At 46.3% G+C, this 25,349-nt stretch overlaps 3 protein-coding genes across 3 annotated transcripts in view; all 3 read right to left on the bottom strand.

Annotated features, from left to right (window-relative positions):
* LOC123374091 (olfactory receptor 52K1-like) overlaps positions 1-12,571 on the bottom strand; it is a 236,777-nt gene extending 224,206 nt beyond the window's left edge. Inside the window, exon 1 of the mRNA XM_045023604.1 lies at positions 12,478-12,571. The gene's annotated coding sequence lies outside the window, so the exon portion shown is untranslated. The remainder of the gene's footprint in view (positions 1-12,477) is intronic.
* LOC123374133 (olfactory receptor 52E4-like) lies at positions 4,049-5,047 on the bottom strand. Its single transcript, XM_045023675.1, has one exon. The coding sequence runs from the start codon at positions 5,045-5,047 to the stop codon at positions 4,049-4,051; it is 999 nt and encodes a 332-aa protein (XP_044879610.1).
* Positions 12,572-19,011: 6,440 nt separating the features above from the next.
* On the bottom strand, positions 19,012-20,010 carry LOC123361046 (olfactory receptor 52K2-like). Its single transcript, XM_045001300.1, has one exon. It carries the CDS (start codon positions 20,008-20,010, stop codon positions 19,012-19,014), a length of 999 nt encoding a protein of 332 aa, XP_044857235.1.
* Positions 20,011-25,349: the final 5,339 nt, after the last annotated feature.

The raw sequence follows: 25,349 nt of genomic DNA, 5'->3' as shown, positions 1-25,349 counted from the left end.
ATCGTCTATCCCTCGGGTGATCGGTGGTATTACGATGATAGTACTTCCTGGAGTCTTCAGTCTCCAGAAGCCTGACCAGTGTAAGTTTATTACCCAGTCTGTCCCTCCCTCAGTGTGGAGAGTACAATGCACCAGCCCCTGTTCCTGAGCAGATTTCCCTTTTGCATTTCAAACAACACACTGGTTTAGGTAAAAAACATAAAATCGATTTTTTAACTAAAGAAGGACAGATTTTAAGTGATTATAACTAAGTGTAGAGATCAAAGTAAAATACCTAAGAAATAAACTGAAATCACAATCTGCGTTCTATAAACTAGACAGGGTTTGAATCAAGCAATATCCCACTCTGATGGTACAAATAGTTCATCAAACTTCCATACATGGGCCGGGAATTCTCCTTTTCAGCCTGGGAACACCTCCCCAATCAAAATCTTTTCTCTCTAGCCGTGTTTTGAGGTGTTGAGTTGTGGGGGGAGTGATGCCTAGGGCTGATGTCACTTCCCCCTTTTATAGCTTCTGCCACGTGCAGGGAACTTCATTGTCCCAAACGAAGCCCCCAGCACAGTTAGTGGGAAAGTACAGGCACAAGTTGGAGTCTGGTGTCACATGAGCTGGTCACATTCCCTTGCGTGCTTCAATGAGTCAGAGCAGGGGCCATTACCAATCTCCTGGCTTGAATGTTCTCAGGAAAGTCCATCAGGTGGGGACAAGCTTCTTCCATGGCTCATTGTGCTTTCTGATGGGACATCAACATGAACAGTCCATTCACAAAGTTCTGGCTCGACTGGATGGAAACTACCTTGTGGACGTTACCACAGAAGCAAACACATTTGAAACACAGATATATAGTCAATATTCATAACTTCAAGCAAAAATGAAACATGCATACAAATAGGATCATCAAACCCATAGCTTTTCCATTGACACCTCACATGACAAAGTTTCTGCAAGATTTGTGGCAACTATATAACAATGGTGAATATGGGGGTGCCAGGGTGTTGTTTTGGGGTACAGCCAGGAAGCTGATGGAACCGCTCTCCCCCAAACCATTTAGCTGGGTTGGCCTCTCCCCCTGCTTTGCTGGTGACATACAGGGAGCCAGCCCCCCTGGGCCCTGTTACCACCCAACACAACAGCAGGTGGTGTCACCCCCAATTGAGTTACCTGAGTGCTTTACCTAATCCACTCATGGACCAACAATGGAGGCACCAGAGAAGTTCCCAGCTCCCAGCCTTGCACCCCTACTGGAGCATACACCCAGAATTTGACCGTCTTGCACTGCACAGAGATCTGTACAGCGTAAATTCATTAAATAGTCCGCTCCTCCCTCGATGAGGGGAAGATCTGCACCAGCCTTTGCTAACGGAGCTAAGATTCCCAAACACCTCACTCAAAAACAAACTGGTTAAGATAAAACATAAATCAGGTTTATTAACTACAGAAGGATGGATGTTATGTAATTATAAGAGATAGGAAACAGATCAAAGCAGGTTACTTTGGAAATCAAACAAACTTGCATTCTAAGACTTATACATACTAGATATAATCACAGAATATCAGGTTGGAAGGGACCTTAGGAGGTCATCTAGTCCAACCCCCTGCTTAAAGCAGAATCAATCCCCAACTAAATCATCCCAGCCATGGCTTTGTCAAACCTGACCTTAAAAACCTCTAAGGAAGGAGATTCCACCACCTCCCTAGATAACCCATTCCAGTGCTTCACCATCCTCCTAGTGAAAATGTTTTTCCTAATATCCAACCTAAACCTCTCCCACTGCAACTTCAGATAATAACTCCTTGTTCTGTCATCTGATACCACTGAGAACAGTCTAGATCCATCCTCTTTGGAACCCCCTTTCAGGTAGTTGAAAGCAGCTATCAAATCCCCCCTCATCCTTCTCTTCTGCACATTAAACAATCCCAGTTCCCTCAGACTTTCATGTGCTCCAGTCTCCTAATAATTTTTGTTGCCCTCCACTGGACTCTTTCCAATTTGCCCACATCCTTCTTGTAGTGTGGGGCCCAAAACTGGACACAATACTCCAGATAAGGCCTCACCAATATCTAATAGAGTGGAATGATCACATCCCTCGATATGCTGGCAATGCCCCTACGTATACAGCCCAAAATGCCATTAACCTTCTTCGCAACAAGGCACACTGTTGACTCATATCCAGCTTCTCATACACTGTAACCCCTAGGTCCTTTTTTGCAGAACTGCTGCCTAGCCATTCGGTCCCTAGTCTGTAGCAGTGCATGGGATTCTTCCGTCCTAAGTGCAGGACTCTGCACTTGTCCTGGTTGAACCTCATCAGATTTCTTTTGGCCCAATCCTCTAATTTGTCTAGGTCCCCCTATAGCCTATCCTATCCCTACCCTCCAGCATATCTACCATACCTCCCAGTTTAGTGTCATCTGGAAACTTGCTGAGGGTGCAGTCCACACCATCCTCCAGATCATTAATGAAGATATTGAACAAAACCAGCCCCAGGACATAGGGCACTCCGCTTGGTACCGGCTGCCAACTAGACATGGAGCCATTGATCACTGCCCATTGAGCCCGATGATCTAGCCAGCTTTCTATCCCCTTATAGTCCAGTCATCCAGCCCATACTTCTTTAACTTATGGGAAAGAATACTGTGGGAGACCAAATCAAAAGCTTTGCTATAGTCAAGGAATAACACGTCCACTGCTTTCCCCTCATCCACACAGCCAGTTATCTCCTCATAGAAGACAATTAGGTTAGTCAGGCATGACTTGCCCTTGGTGAATCCATGCTGACTGTTCCTAATCACTTTCCTCTCCTCTAAGTGCTACAGAATCGATTCCTTGAGGATCAGCTCCATGATTTTTCCAGGAACAGAGGTGATGCTGATCTTTTTAAAAGATGGGCACTACATTAGTCTTTTTCCAGTCATTTGAGACCTCCCCTGATCGCCACGAGTCTTCAAAGATAATGGCTGTGCAATCACAGCCGCCAACTCCTTTAGCACCCTCGGATGCAGCACATCCGGCCCCATGGACTTGTACGCTTCTAGCTTTTTTAAATAGTCCTGAACCACTTCTTTCTCCACAGAGGGCTGTGAATTAGAATTGTCTATATCTCACCCTGACTGATGATACAAGCAGGCTTACAGAGTCTTGAGGCACAGGCTGCATCTGCTTTGCAGTCTGGGTTCCCCTCCCTCATTCAAAGTCTTATGTCTTACAGAGCTTCTTGCACGTGTTGAGTTGTGTGGGAATGAAGACAAGAGATGATGTCACTCCCCATCCTTAATAGTTTCTTCCAGCTTGCTGGAAAGTCTATGTATGTGACATGGGTGGTCTGCCTCCATTGGACAAACATTCTCCATTGTCTCCGTACTCCCTCCGAGTAGGCTTTCTTATACAGAGTTCCTGAGCTAGTGGTTTCTTCCCTGGATGAGTGTTGACAACAGCAATTAACAGTATCTGGCTACTCCTTTGACATACGTAAAAGGCTGGTTTTGGGTGTTTCCAGCCTCACATCACACTTTAGTAACTCACACATAGCAGGATTTCATAGCTTCACATACAATGAGAGTGCATACAATCCGAGGGGATATCAATGTTTAGCAGATTAAGACTTTAAGAATGATACCTCATAGGGCATATTTTGTACAAGACATACCATAATTACATCGCCATGGTAAATATGGGTGCTTTGGGGTGCAGAGTGTCACAGGGATGATCCAGAGATTGACAGGGGGTGGGGAGGAGAGGAGCGAGTGAGGGGAGGGGCTTTGAGGGGAAGAGGCAGAGCAGGGGCGGAACCTGGGGGAAGAGGCAGGGCACAGGGGCAGGGCCTGAGGCTTCCAGTTACCAGCAATTAGAAAGGGGGCAACCCTATGAGTTGTACATAGGCAGATTCCCCAGTTTGTCACGCTGACACAGCACAGTAAGGTCAGGAAAGGATTTAATGTCTCCTTGACTGTCTAGTTAGTGATTCAGGGAAGAGGGCCCAGCACCATGTCACCAGACAGCTCTGCATAGAGCTCGGTCTGAGATCCAGAGAACCAGGAGAAAACTTTAGGTCCATTTATGAGTAAAGAGCTTGAGCAGCCTTACCCGGATCTGTTGGTTCCTCGCCCCATAGATGATGGGGTTTAGCATGGGGGGCAGCAGGAGGTACATGTTGGCCATGAGAATGTGTAAATGCTGGGCCACATTGTGCCCAAAACGGTTGGTGAGGAAGGAGAAGAGAGCTGGGATGCAAGAGGCTAAGATGACACAGAGGTGGGAGCCGCAGGTCCCAAAAGTCTTGAGCCGGGCGTCCTTTGTTGGGAGTCTGAAGATGGCCCTGAGGATTTGGGTATAGGACAGGGTGACAAAAAACACATCCAGAGCGGTCACGAAGAATGCCACAGAGAGGCTGTAGTAACTACTGACGCTGATGTCGGCGCAGGCCAGCTTCACCACAGCTAGGTGCTCACAGTACGTGTTTGGAATGATGTTGGTTCTGCAATATGGCCACCTCCTTGCCAGGAAGGGATGGGGCAGTATGAACATGATGCCACGCAGCACCATGGCCAGGCCAATTTTGGCCACCACAGGATTTGTCAGGGTGGTGGAATGTCTCAGGGGATCGCAGATGGCCACGTAGCGATCAAAAGCCATGGCAACAAGGATCCCAGACTCTATCACAGAGAAGCTGAGAATGAAGTACATCTGGGTGAGGCAGGCACTGAAATTGATCTCCCTGGAATTGAACCAGAAAATGCTCAGCATTTTGGGTAGGATGGCTGTAGACACTACCAGGTCAATGATGGCCAGCATGCAGAGGAAATAGTACATGGGTACATGGAGGCTCGGCTCCGTCTTTACCATAAACAGGATGGTGAAGTTCCCCAAGATGGTTATGGCGTACATGGTGCAGAAGGGGATGGAGATCCAGACATGGGCTGCCTCCAGGCCAGGAATGCCCAGCAGGATGAAGGTGGAGGGATTGATGAAGTCGGTTGAGTTGTAATCTGACATGGTGAAGGGGAGAAGATGTCCAACACTGAGGCAGAACGGTGTTTCCTGCATATACTGTATGTTCCCCTGACTTCCTGTATGTGCCCAGAGTCTTGGGTGATGGTCGCAGGACAAACACCTGGATGGAGAGACAATGTTAATATGAGACAATACATGCACAAGTGGAGGCTGTGAAGCAGATTGGTCGCTCTTCACACACTGAAAAATGACATTTTCATTATTCAGATAAATGAATTATGAACAAGTGACCCTCCTAATGACAATTCTATATTTTATGGTGCTCCCTGCATCAATAGTTTCTCCACATCATGGCGTGAGAAACCTTAGTAAGCACCAGCAGGAAAGACGAGTGTATACTGGTTATCCCTTATTGTTCTCTAGGACTTGTCTACACTGCCAAGTTTTTTCACCAAAAAGCAACATTTGGTGACAAAATAGCGGAGGTGTAAATATTACAAAGCCACTTTTGACGACGGAATTCCTCAGTTTCAGGGATGTAATAAATCCATCTTGACGAGAGTTGCAATGTTTTTATGCAACATTTTTGTCTCCAAAGTGCCAGTGTAGACACTGTTCTTGATGTTATCACTGTAATTGGCCAATTGCTTTTCTCCCATGCCCAACGTCCCCCACCCCTGGGAACACTCACCATGCTTCCAGTGTTCACCAGCATGTGTGCTTGTCAAGGGTCAACCGGAAAGTGACTGGTATGTTATCAGCAGTGTGTTTTAATGTAGTGTTTCAGCGCTGTACGTGTACTTAACAATAATGCTTCTCTTTATTGCTACTTGTGCTTTTCCAGATATGTCCTTGAAAGGAGGCACCCCCTCCACTCCAGCCGAGGGTCTCCACCAGATAAGAAAGCAACCAAGACGGAGCAAGGAAGATATGTTCTGGGAGGTGCTGCAGTAATCTGATGCAGACAAGACAGAATGAAGGCAGTGGAAGGAAAGCGATAAGCAGGAAAGAAAAGAAAATGAGAGATTCACTAGGGATGCAATGGAGAGGCTGATAAAAGTTTTCTAGTGGCTAATGAACATGCTGCAGTCCCTCCTGATGCTTCACACTGAGAAGATGGGTCCTTGCCTTCCCCTTCAGCACATTGAGAACTCTTTCCCTTGTTCTCCCCAAACTCTATCTGCACATTTCTTTCTGATTTCTGGGATGTCTCACTTTCCCGTTCACTCCACTGCCACAGACACCTTTTCAAATGAAAATTAAATCTCCTAGAACTGGAAGGGATTATGAAAGGTCATTGAGTCCAGCCCCCTGCCTTCACTAGCAGGACCAAGTACTGATTTTACCCCAGATCCCAAAGTGGCACCCTCATGGATTGAGCTCAGAACCCTGGGTTTAGCAGGCCAATGCTCAAATCACTGAGCTATCCCTCCCCCCACATATGCTCAGCTGTGTGTGCGTGTGCATGGTGTGGTGGGTTTTTTGGCAATAAAAGCAAAGTTATTTGAATAATAAGCACTCTTTATTTGTTTCCATTGAAGTTATGATAGCAGAAAGCAACAGCAAAGCAGCAGGCAGTTTTATCATTTCCTTACATTGAACCTTGGGCCTGAACAATCACAAGAGCTTCCTACCCTACCAAAACTTGACTTCATTTTGCATTACAATCCTATGCATAGCAATAAACATTACTTGTTCTCATTTTAGAAGTATTGTCGCAAAGCCTCCCTGATTCCAATTGCCCTCCACTGTTCCCTCTAATAGCCTTGGTATCTGGCTGCTCAAAATCAGCAACTGTTCTGTCTGAGCAGTGCACTCCTGAGCAAACTTTTTGCCCTTACCTTCACAAATATTATACAAGGTGCAACACATGGCTACAACCATGGGAAGATTTTCCTCACTGAGGTCTAACCTGTCATAAAGGCATCACCAGCGCACTTTTAATGTGCCAAATGCACATTCTATTGGTCACCCTGTTCCTACTCAGCCTATTATTGATATGCTCCTTATGGTTATCCAGGTTTCCCATGTACAGGTTCATGAGCCCCAGCATTGAGGCGTATGCCAGGTCTCCCAGGATTACTATGAGCATTTCTATGTGGGGATCTTCTGGTTTCTAAATATTCATGCATCATGCACTTTTCTGGACCACCCTGCACTGATGTCCATGAAACACCCACAGTGATCCTCGCGTGCTTGCAACACCATGGAGGAGTACGCTTTCCAGTTGATCTATTCCATCACAAGGTGTCCCGTGCCAAAAGTGGAATATGCATGCCGTCTGTCACCCCTCTGCAGTTGGGGAAATTCATTTCTGCAAAGTCATCCACAATGTCATGCACGTTGCCAAGAGTCATGGTCTTGTGCTGTAGGATGCACTTAATGGCCCTGCACGCTTGCGTTAACACAGCCTCAACGGTCGACTTCCCAGCTCCAAAGAGATTTGCGACCAACCAGTAGCAGCCTGGAGTCGCCAGCTTCCACAATGTGATCGCCATGTGCTTCGCCACTGACACTGCAGCTCTCATTTGGGTGGCTTTAAAAATCCAAAAGTTCTGCAGCTACTGCGCATCATCCCTGACTTGCATAACCATGTGATTCCACCCCTCAGTGCTAGTTTCCCAAGCCCAAAAGTGATGTTCTACCATGCTCAGATGTTCTGTGAATGCCAAAAGCAATCTAACGCTGCTGCTATCCATGTCAGACACCACATCAGGCAACTGTGACTCCTGTTGCCTTTGCAACTTCAAGATTGATTCCACTGCCATTTGTGATGTGCTACTGACAGCTACCAGAGCAGTGCTGGATCCATTCCTTCAGATAGAGGTGGTGGGCTGAGCAGAAAACAAGAGACATTGGAAAATGCCACGAACTGGAGACGGAAGCACATCGAGTGCTGGGGTGGAGAGCAATGCATCATGGAACATTGAGCCCGGAGCCATTATGTACTGTGATCCACTCTGCCTTCCCACAACACCTATGTGCACAAGATGGAGAGCTGAACAGTGAGATAGCTGCTCACAGTACATTGCTCTCGCTGTTGCTGTGACCGCCCCACGTGTGGACGCGCAATTTTGAAAAAGACAGTGTGAACATGCAACAAGGATTTTCTTTAAAGGCTTTTTGGTCATTGACTAAACTTTCAGTGAAAGAAATCTGCCAGTGTACACCTAGCCTTAGTGCAATGAAAGCCAAGCTACAGAGCCATGCTGTAGGGAGTTTCCCATTTACCTAGTTACTGAAAATCTGAGAGTGAGGAAAAAAAACCTTTGCCAAGACATGTGCCGGGGGAAACATTCCAACTAGAACACACCTCAGGGAAAAGGCTATGAGAAGGGGGAGGCTGGTGTATGCGACAGACTGAAAAGTCTGGGACTGTTTAGTTTAGAGAAGAGACAAATAAGGGAGCACAGGATAGAGGAGAACAAAATAAAAGAATGGAACCGATTACATTGAAATGGACAAACAGAGAACAGCTCCCAACCAGTAATAGCGATCTACAGATACCCTTCCAAAGGGCTAATTCCCGAAAGCTGAGACAAATTATCAGCAAAACTGATTGGGAGGAAAAATTTAGACAGAAAAATGAGAATGCAAAATGGTTTTCCAAAGGTGGCTGGAGCCGTCTGTCCTGGATGGTTTCGACACAACAAACCCTGCATCTTGGCAGGGGGTTAGACTAGCTGACACTTGCAGTCTTGGGGGTCTATGATTTCAAAAAGGATGTTGAAAAACTAGAGAGGGTGCAGAAATTGGAGAGGGTGCAGAAAAAAACCACAAAAATGATTGGAGAAAATGCCTTACAGAGAGAGAGAGATTTAAAGAGCTTCATATATTTATCTCATCAAAAAGACAATCAAGCAGAGACTGCCATGGGGAGAAAACCGTGAGTACTAAGGAGCTCTGTAATCTAGTCTGGAAAGGCAGAGGAAGACCCAATGGCTGGAAGCTGAAGCCAGACAAATTCCATTGGAAATAAGGGCCAAATGATTAGTACTGAAGGTGATTAACCGGTGGGACAAACTGCAAATGGAAGTGGTGGATTCTCCAACTCCCCATGTCTGCAGATCCAGACTGGATGCTTTTGTGGAAGATCTGCTTGAGGGCTTGTCTACACTTAAAACACTACAGCAGCACTGCAAAGCGCTTAAGTGTAGACACTACTTACAGCGACGGCAGGGGTTTTCCCGTTAGTGTAGGTAATTCACCTTCCCGAGAGGTGGTAGCGAGGTTGATGGAAGAATTGTTCCGTTGACCTCATGCTGTTTACACCAGGGTTAGGTAGATAGCGACTGCTCTCAGGGGTGTGGATTATTTCGCTGTTGCAAAAAAAGCAAATGCAATTTTGGGTTGCATTAACAGAGGCATAGCGCACAAGTCATGGTACTCAGCACTCTCTCTACTCGGCACTGGTTAGGTCTCAGTTGGAGTGCTGTGCGCAATTTTGGTCACCTCTGTCTAGAAACGATGTAGAGAAACTGGAAAGGATCCAGAGTTGAGCGACAAAGATGATCCAAGGGATGGAATGCAAACCATAGGAGCAAAGGCTGAAGGAACTGGGTATATTTAGTTTGGAAAAGAGGAGAATAAGGAGGGACATGATAGCGGACTTGAAGTATTTGAAAGGCTGCCATAAAAAAGATGGAGAAAATTTGTTCTGATACTCATACTCATAACAGATTTAAATTAAATCGCAGAAAAAACTCCCTAACTGTAAGAACAGGAGGACAATGGAACAGGCGCCTAGGCAGGTTGTGGAAGCTCCTTCACTGCAGGTTTTCCAAAGGAGGCTGGAGTAATCTGTCCTGGATAGTTTAGACACAACAAACTCTGCTCTTGGCAGGGGTTAGACTAGCAGGTCCCTTTTCACCATGTGGCTCTATGATTCTACAATGTAAAATCCTAGTGTAGACCAGGTCTTAGACAAACACAAGTTTTGGAGCTCAATACAGGGGTAACTGGGTTAAATTTAATGGCTTGTGTTATACAGAAGGTCAGACAGGATGATCTAATTGTCCCTTCTGATCTTAAACCCTATGAATCTATCGATAAAGAAAGTAGATCAGGCATTTATATTTACTCTGCCTCATAACACATGAACTTGGGAACATTCAATTACATAGAAAGTCTGAACATATAACAGTGAGAAAAGAAAATTGTTTACATAATCCATATTTGGCCAGTGGAACTCCTTGCCGCATTATTGGACCAAAGAGCATAGCTGAATAGGATTCACAAGTGGATTGGCCATTGCAGCCTCCACCGTTAGTTAATGCATTCACCTTCAATTAGGAGACCTCATTTTCAGTTGGTTATAAGTCTACCAAACTTTAACCATTTGGACTGTTGTTAGAGGGCTTATCCCTTCACCCTCCCTTTCCCTGGTCCTTCTCACGTGAACAGAGAGCAGTAATACCCAAAGTCCGAAGGTGCAAACAATTCAATGTTTAATTGGGGTGAACTTCCAGCAAGCACGATTCCAGTTTCCTTCCTCAGTGTCCCCCTTCCCAGTTCTGATACCACAGAGCCTTGCCTGTGACCCTGTTCCCATTCCCCCCATTGGCAAAACATGATTCCAATTCCCCCACCCCCATTCCCTCTTTCCATCCCCCCTCCACTTCCTGATTGACTGCAGACTATATAGTAAAACTTGAGTTCTGCTTAGCTATACCTTAACCAATCATTTTACTGAAATTTAACCAACCAATCCTAACATATTGTAACATGACTATCTAACCAGTTATATCCCACCATCTTAATTGGTTTACACCCAACAAAATTAATTATACAACAGACGGAAACAATCACAGAACCAGATAGAGATTATACAGACAAACAATAGGGAAGTGGGGACTTGAGTGATAGAACAACAAAGAAATGAGGATTTCACATCCCAGCTATTGATAAGTGAGTTCTTGCCAGACAGGATGATCTCAAACTAAGTTTCCTTTTACATCTTCTAGGCTCTTCCCTTTCTCTGGAGGTGATCGATTGATCACCTCTTTAACAGCCCAAAACTGCCTTATTTCAGTGTGACTGGTGGGAACGTGACCATTCGCTTCCCAGCTTATGGCTGCCCCTGCTGTTTAGCCAAAGGCCTTAGCCTCAGAACCAGGCCTTAGACTATCCTAGTGAGAGAAGACCTATAAACAGGCAGGCTGATTTTGATCCTTCTTTTGTACCTCTATAACTAGCTAACTGATAATACACCCAAATTCTTAAAGTATGGGCCTTTGCAGACAGGCCTGACTATCTATATCCTAACAGCTGTCTGACACCTTCAATTAGGAGATGTCATTTTCAGTTGCTTATAAGTTTGCAAAACGTTAACCATTTGGACTGAAATTTCCCACACTGGGTGTCTGCTTCCGGCTGAATTGTTTTTTGAAAGTTTCAGGCATAACAGTTCAGCCGACTTCTCAAATGAAGCCAGGAGAAAAGACGTCTTGCCCATGTTGAAAAATTCATATAATTATTCCAGTGAGGAGCCCCAGCACCTCCATGCTTTCTCCTCCCCTACCCCCGCATGTTAACAACCAGAGCCCTGAAATGCAAGAGGAGGAGGTGAGAGTCCCTGTGCATTAACTCACACACAGCTGGCTCCTGAGGTCTTTACTCAGTTCTTACTGCAAGGGGAGTTTTGCCTTAGTGGAGCCTGAGAACATATGGGCCACGGCCTCAGAATTTGGCCTTGTATTGTCCATCTACTAAAAGCTTTTATCCTGAAGGATTCCCTGTGCCACTGAAATGCAGCCACCTCGGAGCTGGAGGCCATCAGCCAGGGGCAGAGCAAAGAGGGACATTTTGGCCAGTGCAATTGGAGGAAACACATCCCCTGTGGCAAGCGCCCCAGCATGTTTAATGGCTCTGCAGAGACGAAAGGACCACAGACCTATTCTCCATCCCATCACGCCCTCCTTGCACTGGGTTTGTCAAGCAGGTGAGCTCCTCAGCAAGAGATGGTGTCAGGGTTCCTTCCCCACTCTGAACTCCGGGGTACAGATGTGGGGACCCACATGAAAGACCCCCTAAGCTTATTTTTACCAGCTTAGGTTAAAAACTTCCCCAAGGCACAAATTCCTTTCTAGCCTTAGTATCGCTGCCACCACCAAGTGATTTAAACAAACATTCAGGGAGGGCCACTTGGAGCCCAAATATCCCCCCAAACCCCTACACCCCTTTCCTGGGGAGATTTGGGAACAATATCCTCACCAACTGGTACAGGTGAACACAGACCCAAGCCCTTGGATGTTAAGAACAATGAAAAATCAATCAGGTTCTTAAAAGAAGAATTTTAATTATTTTTTAATATTTAATTTTAATTAATTTTAAATAATTTTAATTAAAAGGTAAAAGAATCACCTCTGTAAAATCAGGATGGTAAGTACTTTACAGAATAACAAAAGACTCAAGAACACAGAGGATTTCCCCTCTAGGCAAAACCGTAAACTTACAAAAACAGGGAAAATTCACAAGCTAAAATAAAAGGTAATCTAATGCATTTCTTTTCTGCTATTACTTACTATTTCTGCAAGACTAGATGCTTAGTTCAGATATATTTTCTCCTGCCCTGTTTCCTGGCTGGCTCCGAGAGACACAGACAGAAAAACGTCTCCCCCTATTGGTCCTTTTGGTCAGATGCCACCCAGGTAATCCTTAACCCTTTACAGGCAAAAGAGGAATTAACCCTTTACAGGGTAAAGAGGGATTTTATACTGCCCTTAGCTGTATGTTTATGACAGATGGGTACCTGTGAATTCTGAGACAGATGTGTCTTCCCTGGGGATCCCTCTCAGGAAACCGTTTCCCACACCTCTCTCACCCCAGCATCTGCAGCAGCATCCCACGCCGAGAGCCAACACAGTGGGGTGCACCCTTTATAATATAACTGTGAGCAATCCCCGGGGGGTTTGCTCTGCCTCTAGGGGAGAAGTAGCATCTGAATAGAAACAGGCTGGAGACTGGAGACACTCTAGGCAATGTCTCTGTTTCCTTGTCTGCTCTTCTGTGCTATTTATCCAGCTTCAGGAGTAAACAATAATTAAGGGACTTTCCCAAAGGGAGACGAGAACCCTCGGGCTCTCCATTGAGTCAGAGAGGAATTGGCTGCTCTGTGTATTTGTGTATTTTTAAAAAGTAGTTGATTAGTAAGAAAACTAGGCATAATAGTCTGATACCCTGTTAAGGCCTAGTATTAATGGGTAGATAGTAGCCAGAGAGATCTGGAGAAAGGTGACTGAGGGGAGACACAAACACTTTTTGCAGGCACACGGGGCTATCGCTAAGGGATCAGAGATCAGTAATTCTCATCAGTTACTATTATCATACTGTGCAGCAGCTTTCATTGAAGGATCTTCAAAACACCTAGCAAAGGAAATTCACTATGAACATATTGTCATTATACTGATAGGTAAACTGAGGCAAAGGGAGATGTGACTTGATGAAGGTCATACAGAGAATGGTGTCAAGTATCAGAGGGGTAGCCGTGTTAGTCTGATTCTGTAGAAGCAGCAAAGAATCCTGTGGCACCTTATAGACTAACAGACGTTTTGCAGCATGAGCTTTCGTGGGTGAATACATGCATCCGACGAAGTGGGAGTAAACAGTATTGCTTAGAACAGGGCAGTCACAGCCCAAGGCTGGGGGTCCTTTACCTTTAAGGTGCCAAACCAGCCAAACAAAGAGGACTTTGGTTTTACCCCACTGGCTAACCAGAAGTCACACAAGCAATTCCCTCAGATACTCCAGTTCCCTGGTATCACCACCAGCACCACTCCTTATGGGGATGAATGGTTATGTGACTGCTCCCTCCGGCAGGTCAGTTACACAGTTCCCTCTTGAAGTCTGAGCTACAGGTTGGATGCCTGGGAGCACAAATGCTGAATCTTCAGTTCTGTCCTTGGCATCCTCCACCATGTGATCAGTGAGGAGACATTCCTGTACCCCCACTATTCCTCCCCCAGTTTCCTCCTCTGGGTCCCCTCTAGGACACATACCCCTATGCTCTCTAGAGTGGGATCTCTCCCCTCGTCAGCCGGGAAGGGCTCACAGCTAACAGCCTGGACAGTTGTCTCCGTGGCAGGCTGCACACACCCCTCCCTTCCCGAGGTGCTGTTGCCTCCTGCTGCAGTGTTAAAGGAACCCACACACACCTCCTCAGTGGTTTCTATGAGCCTATCACCCTTCTCTGCCTCCCCTCCCGAACACATCTCCCTTTGCTCCCTAGCATTGGGTCTGTACCTTGTTTAGTAGCACCATGGTCCCTTCTGGCCTTAAAGTCTGTGACTCTGTAACAAGTTGTGCATTTTACCCTGCTTGCTGTGCCACTGTGCAGGACTCCCCTAAGGTACAGCCTGGAAGTGGGGTGCTGCTGAGCCCTCTGGCACACCAGTCTGAGTGCCATCTCACACGGTGAGGACCCTCCAGGTCCTGCACTCATACAAACATTCATAGACAGGGACACCCCTGGCTGAATCACAGGAATGCTTTCACGAACCACTCATGAACCAACAATAGAGAGGTTCCACCCAATTCCCCCCAGATCCCCAGCCTAGGACCCCAGAGCTGTACCGTCTTACCCTGGTCAGAAGCCTGACCAGAGTAAATTTATTACCCAGCCTGTCCCTCCTTCACTGTGGAGAGGACAATGCACCAGCCCCTGTTCCTGAGCAGATTCCCCTTTACAGTTCAAACAACACACTGTGTTAGGTAAAAAATATAAATCAGATTTATTAAGTACAGAGAGAGAGATTTTAAGTGATTAGAACTAATAAGCTTACAGATCAAAGTAGATTATGTTCTTATGTACATGACATAGTTCCTACAAGATTTGTGGGAACTATATAACAGTGGTGAATATGGGGGTGTAAGAGTGTTGCTTTGGGGTACAGCATGTCACAGCAATATATCTATCAAACTAGAGCTCTCTAAGATCGAATTTTGTGTTTTTATATAAGGCATTCATCCATGTCCTGAAAAAGACTACATTCTGGTCTGTACCAAAGGAGAAAACCAAACTGAGGTACAGAGCAAAGGAATATGAAAGAGTGTTTTCCCCGCTACCCAACACACACGCAATATGTGACCCCCTGAAAATGTCCCTCTCACTTTCCTTGTTCAGTGAGCGTCACCTGCACTTTCTGTTTGTCAGACCTCAGCGTCACACACATTATTGGATCAACAGACCTTTTGCCACAGAATATGGGGAGCTGTTCGTCCCATCAGTATCATCATCATTTTCATGGGAAACCCCAAAGGAACATAGTCTCCTTACAAACCGCTGCTCGGATTGATCTTTGGGAAGGTGTTTAAGCGGGTCAGGTTACATATTCGTGCAGCGGCTGGTCTGTTGTGCCACCAAAGCTTTTGGCACCCAGGTGATCACAGGCCATATCGTGGAATTCCTTGGCATGCTCACTTCAGAACTCGCTGGTCTTTCACTCTAGCAATGTGTTCCCAACAAGAAAGCTGCCAAAAACTGATACAGTGCTGATGGGGGCGGTTGTGGGTTGACTATATCCTCACTCCTGATCGTATCAAAATCATCAGCACAAGGAGAAGCTGCTGGAGACCACGAGCATTGAAAACATCAGCCCAGAGTTCCTCAGCCTTCCTCAGTCCCCCACATTTTGCTTCCCTCCACTGGAGCTGGAGGACCCATTGTTCTATAGAGCTGAAGCTTTGTAGCTGCCTGCGGCCATGACATCCCCCCAAGGGCTGCACTGTATGAACGGAGCACCCACATCTTTCAAGCAGCCTCCAGCCCTGTCTAAGTAGCTACCATCTGCCCAGCAATCCCTCTAGACAGGTTAATACTGAGCTGGTTGCTTTGCAGTTGCAGGCTGCTTGATGGTAATGGCCAGGGACTTAGTTTTCCTTAGTTAATAACCAGACTAATGCACCCGGCTTCTTGCCCAGCCAGATCAGCGCTCAGCTGCAGCCGTTCACAGTGCTACACCTGCACTTGCCACTGAAGTGTACGGAATAACAGACCCTTGAGTGTTTGTAACTGGTAGCCAGGGTGGGATGCACATTAGAAGCGGCAGAGAGAGGGAGGCGTGTGTGTGTGTGGGGAGTTAGAAAGGAAAGGAGAGAAAAGGAACCAAAATGGATGGAGAGAGTGAGAGAGAGAGAGAGAGATGGGACGATATCCAGTAGAACAGGGAGTCCCTGCCTCTTCCATTCTCGGGAGCACTTTCCAAGGGAGAGACAAATGCTCTCCCTGACCTCAAATCCTCTCCCTGACCCTAAACCGGCACTGTCTAGTTCAGGAAATGTTTCCTTCAGGGATTCTGGCTGGATCAGTCTGGGAATTGGAGCACTGTGACCCACTCTCGGGGTGCAGCTTCCATTCTAGCACCTCCCTCTGGGAGCAGAGACCTGCAGGCCAAGCGCCAGGGCCCTGAGACTAGTTTTGGCTGGGATCCCCCAGACTCTCCCATTGCTTCAACACACCCTACGAGAGCTCCTCCTTGGGCGCGCTCTGTTCCCAGTTTCTCTCTTTCAGGGCAGAGGATCATTAAAGCAAACGGCCCCCGGCCTTGCAAAAGGGGTTGTAAAACAATCCCTCTGCTTTAGAGAGCACAAGAGATACCCAGATCCGGTTAAACACCACACAGCACCTGCCCACCATTCCCTGCTTCAGTGGCCTCACTGCCCTGGAGCGTTCTTTGGGATTTGGTCAGATCTCTCTAAGGTGTCCAGGAGCCACCTCCTGCAACTCCTGGCTTCTCTCCATCTGGAGTGTGTCTCTCAGCTGCAGCCAGAGCTCTGCAACCAAAGAGACCCCTCTGCCGTCCTTGTGCCTCTCTCCTGCCCCAGCTTCTTCTGACTCATCCAGTCTCTGTGTTTTTAAAGGGCTGGACCAACCACTCCTCTCTCTGTTCCCTCTTCTGGGGAGGTTCCATTCCTTCCCAGCCCAGCCCTCAGCAGAGAAGCTGGAGAACACTGGCTTTATCTAGAATGCAGTTACTCCTTCCTTCTATCCAGGCGAGAACTTGTTAGGGCTGATAGTCTTAAATGACCAACCTATCTACAGATAGATACCTCTGCCCTAGCCTCCTGCCTCTGAGCACAAGGAGCCTGTGTGAAGAGTACAGTAAAACCCAAAAATATAAGGATACAGATGGTTCATACAATCAAACGTGAGTTAATAGGTGTGACAGATGGTCAGAAAGGGTTATGCAACTAGAAGGCTAATTGACCCAAATTCAACCTTTACAGACGTTTTAGAGAAGTTTATAAATGGTAGTTAGGGCCATACTCTATAAATAGTAATATAAATGGGAAGTGGAATAGAGCTTTGAAATGCAAACCTGTATTGTTAGAGAATTAGAGGTAATGTTAATTGTATGTGTACTTATATCTTGTTACATGTTAACCATGTAACCATGGTTACATGTTAACCATGTAAACAGATGGTTCCTGTCTGTTGGTATGTCGGTTGATTCAAAGATCAAAAGAAAATATTAATATTTTAAATTAAACTTGGGTGCAATAACTTCATTGTCTCTACTCTCTCTGACGTTTGTAGTAAATAACCTATGAACCACTTTATGGATAATTATCTTATGCTGATGAATGGAAGAGTTACCTGTGTATACGTAGGAAATAGGTAATTCTACTTCAAAGCAACTATTCTTCATTATAGTAGCCTGCCAGTGGCCTATGAAAGAACACTTGGGTCATGATCCTGTCATTTCAAATCTGCTTAAGCTTCATCAGGGGAAGCTCAAGTCGCAAGACTCAGGTCTCCAGTTCCATTCTGGACCACCCTGATATTGGACATTGGACTGCAACCTAAGGATTAATTCTGAAAGAATTCTTTGCAACTCTAAAGCTCACCATCTCTACCATGAAACTGACTTAAGAATTCTATTCATATCGCTATGTATAATGATGTCCGGTTACTGTAGGGCAGAGGGAGACGTTGAGTCATTAACCGGGGCCACCTCCTACCCACAGGCAGGCTCCTTGTCAGGCTGAAGCAGCTCCCATCCCAGCCCGGGAACAGAGGGAACCCAGCTGTGGGGGATGGATGGAAAGTGGAGATTGTGACGGGATGTACCCCCAGGGTGAAGCCTGGAAGCTGTTGGAACCGCTGTGCCTCCAAACCATTCAGCTGGGTTGGCCTCTCCCCATGCTCTGCTGGTGACCCTCAGCCAGCCCATCCAGGACCAGTTATCACCCAACACAACAGCAGGTGGTGCCACACACCCAACTAAGGCACAGGCTGTATCTGCTTTGAGCCTGGGCTCCTGTCCCCCGTTCAAAGTCCTTTGCCTTTCAGAGCTTCTTGCAGATGTTGAGTTGTGGGGGAGTGAAACCAAGTGATGATGTCACTCCCCATCCTTTATAGTTTCTTTGAGCTTGCTGGAAAGTCGATGTATGTGACATGGGGTGTGTGCCCTCCGAGGAGGCTTTCATATCCTGAGTTCCTCTGCTAGTGGTTTCTTCCCTGGATGGGTGGTCACGACAGCAATTAACACTGTGTGGCTACTCCTTTGACATACCTGAAAGGCTGGTTTTGGATGTTTCCAGCCTCACATCACACTTTAGTAACTCACACATCGCAGGATTTCATAGCTTCACATACAATGAGAGCGCATACAATCTGAGGGGATATCAATGTTTAGCAGATTAAGACTTTAAGAATGATACCTCATAGGGCATATTTTGTAAAAGACATACCATAATTACATCGCCATGGTAAATATGGGTCCTTTGGGGTGCAGAGTGTCACAGGGATGATCCAGAGATTGACAGGGGGTGGGAAGGAGAGGAGCGAGTGAGGGGCGGGGCCTTGAGGGGAAGAGGCAGAGCCGAGAGGTGGGGCCTCAGGCTTCCAGTTACCAGCAATTAGAAAGGTGGCAACCCTATCAGTTGTACATCGGCAGATTCCCCACTTTGTCACGCTGACATAGCACAGTAACATCAGAAAAGGATTTAATGTCTCCTTGACTGGCTAGTCAGTGGTTCAGGGAAGAGGGCCCAGCACCATGTCACCAGACAGCTCAGCACAGAGTTCAGTCTGAGATCCAGAGAACCAGGAGAAAACTTTAGGTCCATTTATGAGTAAAGGGCTGGAGCAGCCTTACCCGGATCTGTTGGTTCCTCGCCCCATAGATGATGGGGTTTAGCATGGGGGGCAGCAGGAGGTACATGTTGGCCATGAGAACGTGGAAATGTAGGGCCACATTGTGCCCAAAACGGTGCGTGAGGAAGGAGAAGAGAGCTGGGATGTAAGAGGCTAAGATGACACAGAGGTGGGAACCGCAGGTCCCAAAAGTCTTGAGCCGGGCGTCCTTTGTTGGGAGTCTGAAGATGGCCCTGAGGATCTGGGTATAGGACATGGCGATAAAAGACACATCCAGACTGATCACCAAGAATGCCACAGAGAGGCCGTAGTAACTACTGAAGCTGATGTCGGCACAGGCCAGCTTCACCACAGTTATGTGCTCACAGTACGTATGGGGAATGATGTTCATTCTACAATATGGCCAACTCCTTGCCAGGAAGGGATAGGGCAGTATGAGTATGGCACCACGCAGGACCAGAGCCAGGCCAATTTTGGCCACCATGGGATTTGTCAAGGTAGTAGAATGTCTCAGAGGATCGCAGATGGCCACATAGCGATCAAAAGCCATGGCCACGAGGATCCCAGACTCTATCACAGAGAAGCTGAGAATGAAGTACATCTGGGTGAGGCAGGCACTGAAATTGATCTCCCTGGAATTGAACCAGAAGATGCTCAGCATTTTGGGTAGGATGGATGTAGACAGGACCAGGTCAGTGATGGCCAGCATGCAGAGGAAATAGTACATGGGTACATGGAGGCTCGGCTCTGTCTTTATGATGAACAGAATGGTGAAGTTCCCCAAGAGGGCTATGGCATAGATTGCACAGAAGGGGATGGAGATCCAGACATGGGCTGCCTCTAGGCCAGGAATGCCCAGCAGGATGAAGGTGGAGGGGTTGGTGAAGTCGGTTGAGTTGGAGTCTGACATGGTGAAGGGGAGAAGGTGTCCAACACTGAGGCAGAACGGTGTCTCCTGCATGTACCGTACGTTCCCCTGACTTCCTGTATGTGCCCAGGATCTAGGGTGATGGTCGCAGGACAAACACCTGGATGGAGAGACAATGTTAATATGAGACACTACATGCACAACTGGAGGCTGTTCTGACGAATGAAGCAGATTGGTCACTCGTCACACACTGAAAAATGACATTTCATTATTCAGATGAATGAATTACGTACAACTGACCCTACTAATGTAATTTCATATTTTATGGTCCTTTCTTCATCAATAATTCCTACACATCAGAGTGTGGGAATCCTTAATAGGTGCCAGAAGGAAACACGAGAGAATATTGGTTATCCCTCTTCGTTCCTTAGGTCTTGTCTACAGTGCCACATTTTTTCCACCAAAAAACAGCATTTGGTGAAGAAAAAGTGGAGGTGTAAACACTACAAAGCCACTTTTGACGACAGAACTCCTCGGGTTCAGTGATGTAATAAAGGCACCTTGACAAGACTTGTAAGGCTTTTTACGCAAAAAATTTGTCTCCAAAGTGCCAGTGTAGACACCATGCTTGATTTCATCTGTGTAATTGGCCTCTGGAAGGCATCCCACAATGCCCATCCGAACCACTCTGGTGAGGACTTTCAACTCTTCTGCCCTGCATGCAGGTAAATATTTTCCACTCCTCCCCCTTTAAAGGCCCAGGAATTTTGAAATTCCCTTTCCTGTTTGCTCGGCGTGGAGTGTTCACATCACATCTTCCCAGGTGGCCATGGCAGCTCCATGCAGCAAATGGTCTCCTGCTTGGACCACTGTGGAACTGCTCAGTATTTGAGGAGAGGAGGCTGAGGAGTCCCAGCTGTGCTCCCACTGTAGGAATTTCAATGCCTATGGGCAGATTTCTTGCAGCGTGTGGGAAAAGGGCTATGATTGGGACATGCTGCAGTGCAGAGGAAAATGAAGGAACTGAGGCCTGCGTACCAGAAGGCAAGGGAGGCAAATGTTCACTCCGGAGTTGCGCCCCGGACCTGTCATTTTAATAAGGAGTTGGATGATATCCTTGGCAGCGACTCACCTTCCACCAAGAGCCCTGTGGATACTTCAGTGGGCTGGAGCTGACGGAATCTGGACCTAACCCAGAGGAGGAAGTCATTGATGAGGAGGTGGAGACATTAGAAGTTGTGGTGCCCATGCCCGGGTTGCCCAGTGCTGCGTCCAGTCAGGAGCTGTTCTCCACTCTGGAGGTGTCCAGCCAGTCTCGGCAGTCACAGTCAGGTGAGGCAGAAGCAGGAGGGGAGACCCCTGGTAAGCAGTTTTGCTTTGTAAAGCGCAGAGGTGGGTGGAGGGCAGAGAAATGTTCAAGGCTGGCTGTGTTTGTGTGTGCTGGGCATTTCCCCGTGCAGCTAGGCAGTATGGCAGAACGGGGTGTTGATGCACACCGAGATTTCACTGGAATCCTCCAGAGAGACCTCTGGGAAACCTTCCTGCAGGTACTCTGCAATCCTCTGCTGGAGGTTCCTTGCAGAGCTTCTTTGTTCCTTCTTCCATTGAGGGACACTTCCTCCCGCCCTTCTGCAATTACTTGGGCAAGGACCAACGCAGCACATAGGTGATCAGCATAGGGACCGGGGCGGAAACCACAAGCATATAATAGATGCACCCTTGCTTCCTTGCTAGCCCTCAGGAGAGAGATATCTGCCACAATGACCCCCGCCTGTGGAAAGCGGTGGGAAACTTTAGAGTATTGTCCCCTGAGAAGTGCCCCGCGATCCCTTTCTGTGACAAGGTTGGAACTCACCACTACAGCGCCTCCTGCTGGTTGTCTCTGGGAATTAGCTCAGTCCAGTGGAGCACCCTCTCCTGGTGGTGTCCTGCCTGCTATCTCGCCCTTGGTTGGCGTCTGACCATGGGAATATTTTCCTTGAATAGATACAGGCCAGTCCTTGCTTACAGATAGCCTCCCAATATGAAGCAAATACCAGCAACTACACACCAGACAACAAAAACACTAACCCTGGAACCAGTCCCTGCAACAAACCATGTTGCCAACTCTGTCCACATATCTAGTCAAGTGACACCATCATAGGACCTAACCACATCAGCCACACCATCAGGGGCTCGTTCACCTGCACATCTACCAATGTGATATATGCCATCATGTGCCAGCAATGCCCCTCTGCCATGTACATTGGCCAAACCGGACAGTCTCTACGCAAAAGAATAAATGGACATAAATCTGACATCAAGAATTATAACATTCAAATGCCAGTAGGAGAACACTTCAACCTCCCTGGACACTCAATAACAGACTTAAAAGTGGCCATTCTTCAACAAAAAAAACCTTCAAAAACAGACTCCAATGAGAAACTGCAGAACTGGAATTAATTTGCAAACTGGACACCATCAAATTAGGCCTGAATAAAGACTGGGAGTGGATGGGTCACTACAAAAACTAATTTCCCCCTGCTGATACTCAAACCTTCTTGTCAACGGTTTGATTTTTTCTCCTGTTGAGAATAGCCCACTACCACTTTAATTGAATTGTCTCATTAGCACTGACCCCCCACTTGGAAGGCAACTCTCATCTTTTCATGTACTGTGTATATATACCTGCCAACTGTATTTTATACTCCATGCATCTGATGAAGTGGGTTTTAGCCCACAAAAGCTTATAGCCAAACCTATTTGTTAGTCTCTAAGGTGCCACAAGTACTCCTCGTTGTTTCTGCTCTGGAGATGCACTCAGTTTTGGTCACCCAGTCTCTATAAAGGATATAACAGATAGAAACGGGGTTTGAGAAGGGGAGAGGCTGGCATATATGGACAGACTGAAAAGTCTAGGACTGTTCAGTGTAGAGAAGAGACAAATAAGGGAGCACAGGATAGAGAATAACAAAATAAAAGAATGGAACCGATTACATTGAAATGGACAAACAGAGAACAGCTCCCAACCAGTAATAGCGATCTACAGATACCCTTCCAAAAGGCTAATTCCCCAAAGCTGAGACAAATTATCAGCAAAACTGATTGGGAGGAAAAATTTAGACATAAAAATGGGAATGAAGAATGGGAGTTCTTTAAGAAGATTTTATTAGAGAGCTAAAAAGCCACGATTCCACAATCAAGAAAGTGGGGAACTTTGGTTAAAAACCCAGGTCAGTAGCAAAGTGAAGGCAGCAATTAAGGCGGGAAAAGCAACATATAACAAATAGGAATAAGGGAAAATAGGTAGCAAGCAATACAAATTGGAAATTATGAAAATTGATACAGGAGGTTACAGACATCAGGGGGGAATCCATGCTTTGCAGGGCTAAGGAGAACAAAAAGGAGGTTATTAAGTATATTAAGAACAAAAGAAATCCAAGAAAAGGTAAAGGCCAATTCCTAGAGGGAGAAAGGAAACTTGTTAATGTTGCAGAAAAGGTAGGTGTGTTCAAGGAATATTTTTGTTCTGCATTTGGAAAGAAGCAGAAGGAGATGCTTATATGACATGCCGTGATTAAACACTTTCCAGTCCATTAGCAGTCATGGAGGATGTTAAACAACATCTACAGTGCAATTAATGAAATTAATAGGCAGCAGGTTTAAAACAAATAAAAGGAAGTTCTTCTTCACGCAGCGCATTGTCAACTTGTGGAACTCCTTACCTGAGGAGGTTGTGAAGGCTAGGACTATAACAATGTTTAAAAGGGGACTGGATAAATTCATGGAGGCCAAGTCCATAAATGGCTATTAGCCAGGATGGGTAAGAATAGTGTCCCTAGCCTCTGTTCGTCAGAGGATGGAGATGGATGGCAGGAGAGAGATCACTTGATCATTGCCTGTTAGGTTCACTCCCTCTGGGGCACCTGGCATTGGCCACTGTCGGTAGACAGATACTGGGCTAGATGGACCTTTGGTCTGACCCGGTACGGCTGTTCTTATGTTCTTATGTTCTTACAGTAGAACCAGTAGAACCAGTAGAGTTACAAACAACAGAGTTACGAACTGACCAATCAACCACACATCTCATTCGAAAGCAGAAGTAGGCAATCAGGCAGCAGCAGAGCTCCCCACCCCCACCCCCCACAAAGAAAAAACAAGAAAGTTCTGCGTTAAACGTAAAGTATTCAAAAATAAAGGGAAAGTTTTAAAAAAAATATTTGACAAGATTAAGAAACAATGGAAAAGCTGATATGAGATTAGTTAAAAAAAAGTCTAGGAGTATAATTAATGCCAGTCAACAGCATGGTTTATGGAAAACACGTCTTGTCAAATAAATCTAATTTCATCCTTTCATGAGAGTACACATTTGGTGGATCTAGGGAACCAAGCAGATGCAACAGACTTCGATTTTTCTGAGGCATTTGATTTAGCAGGGGAAAACATTCAGTTAAAAAAAATGAACACTATACAATATCAGTAGAGCACATGTTAAATGGACTAAAAGCTGGCTATCTGACAGATCTCAGAAAGCTGTTGTCAATGGGCCATTGTTAGCGAATGGGGGTGTTTCTAGTGGGGTTCTGCAGGGATCAGTTCTAGGCCAGATGATATTCAACTTTTTCATCAGTGATCTGGAAGCAAATAGAAAATCATTGCAAGTAAAATTTGTGGACGTCACAAACCTTGGCAGAGTCGTTACAATTAGTCGGCCTGGGCAGGCATAACGGTTGATCTGGAGCATTTGTTGAGCTGGGCCCATGCAAACAAAATGTTTTAATACAGTCAAATGGAAAGTGGTCCTGTCAGAACAGGCAATGCAGGCCCGACCCCCAGGCTAGGGCTCTGTATTATGGAATGCAGGGACCCTAAAAAGGGTTTAGGGGTCATTGTGGACAACCAGCTCATCATAAGCTCCCAGTGCGAAGCTGTGGCCAAAATTGCTAATGCTCCTTGGATGCATAATCAGGGGAGTGGTGAGTTGGAGCAGGGAAGGATTTTATCTTTGAACATGACGTTGATGAAACCAACTGTGTCAAGTTCTGGGGTCCACATTTCAAAAAGGATGTTGAAAAACTGGAGAGGGTGCAGAAATTGGAGATGGTGCGGGAAAACCCCCCCACAAAAATGATTGGAGAAAATGCCTTACAGAGAGAGAGAGGTTTAAAGAGCTTCATCTATGTATCTCATCAAAAAGACAATCAAGCACAGACTTCCATGGGCAGAAAACCATGGGTGCTAATGGGCTCTGTAATCTAGCTTAGAAAGGCAGAGGAAGACCCAATGGCTGGAAGCTGAAGCCAGAAAATTCTGATTAGAAATAAGGGCCAGATGATTAACAATCAGGGTGATTAACTGTTGGGACAAACTACAAAGGAAAATGGTGGATTCTCCAACTCCCCATGTCTTCTGATCCAGACTGGATGCTTTTGTGGAAGATCTACTTGAGGGCT

This window comes from Mauremys mutica, chromosome 1 (assembly GCF_020497125.1).
Source record: "Mauremys mutica isolate MM-2020 ecotype Southern chromosome 1, ASM2049712v1, whole genome shotgun sequence".
NCBI classification, from domain to species: domain Eukaryota; kingdom Metazoa; phylum Chordata; order Testudines; family Geoemydidae; genus Mauremys; species Mauremys mutica.
Note: the sequence above shows the minus strand (reverse complement) of the source record. Positions and strands in the feature narration are given on the sequence as shown.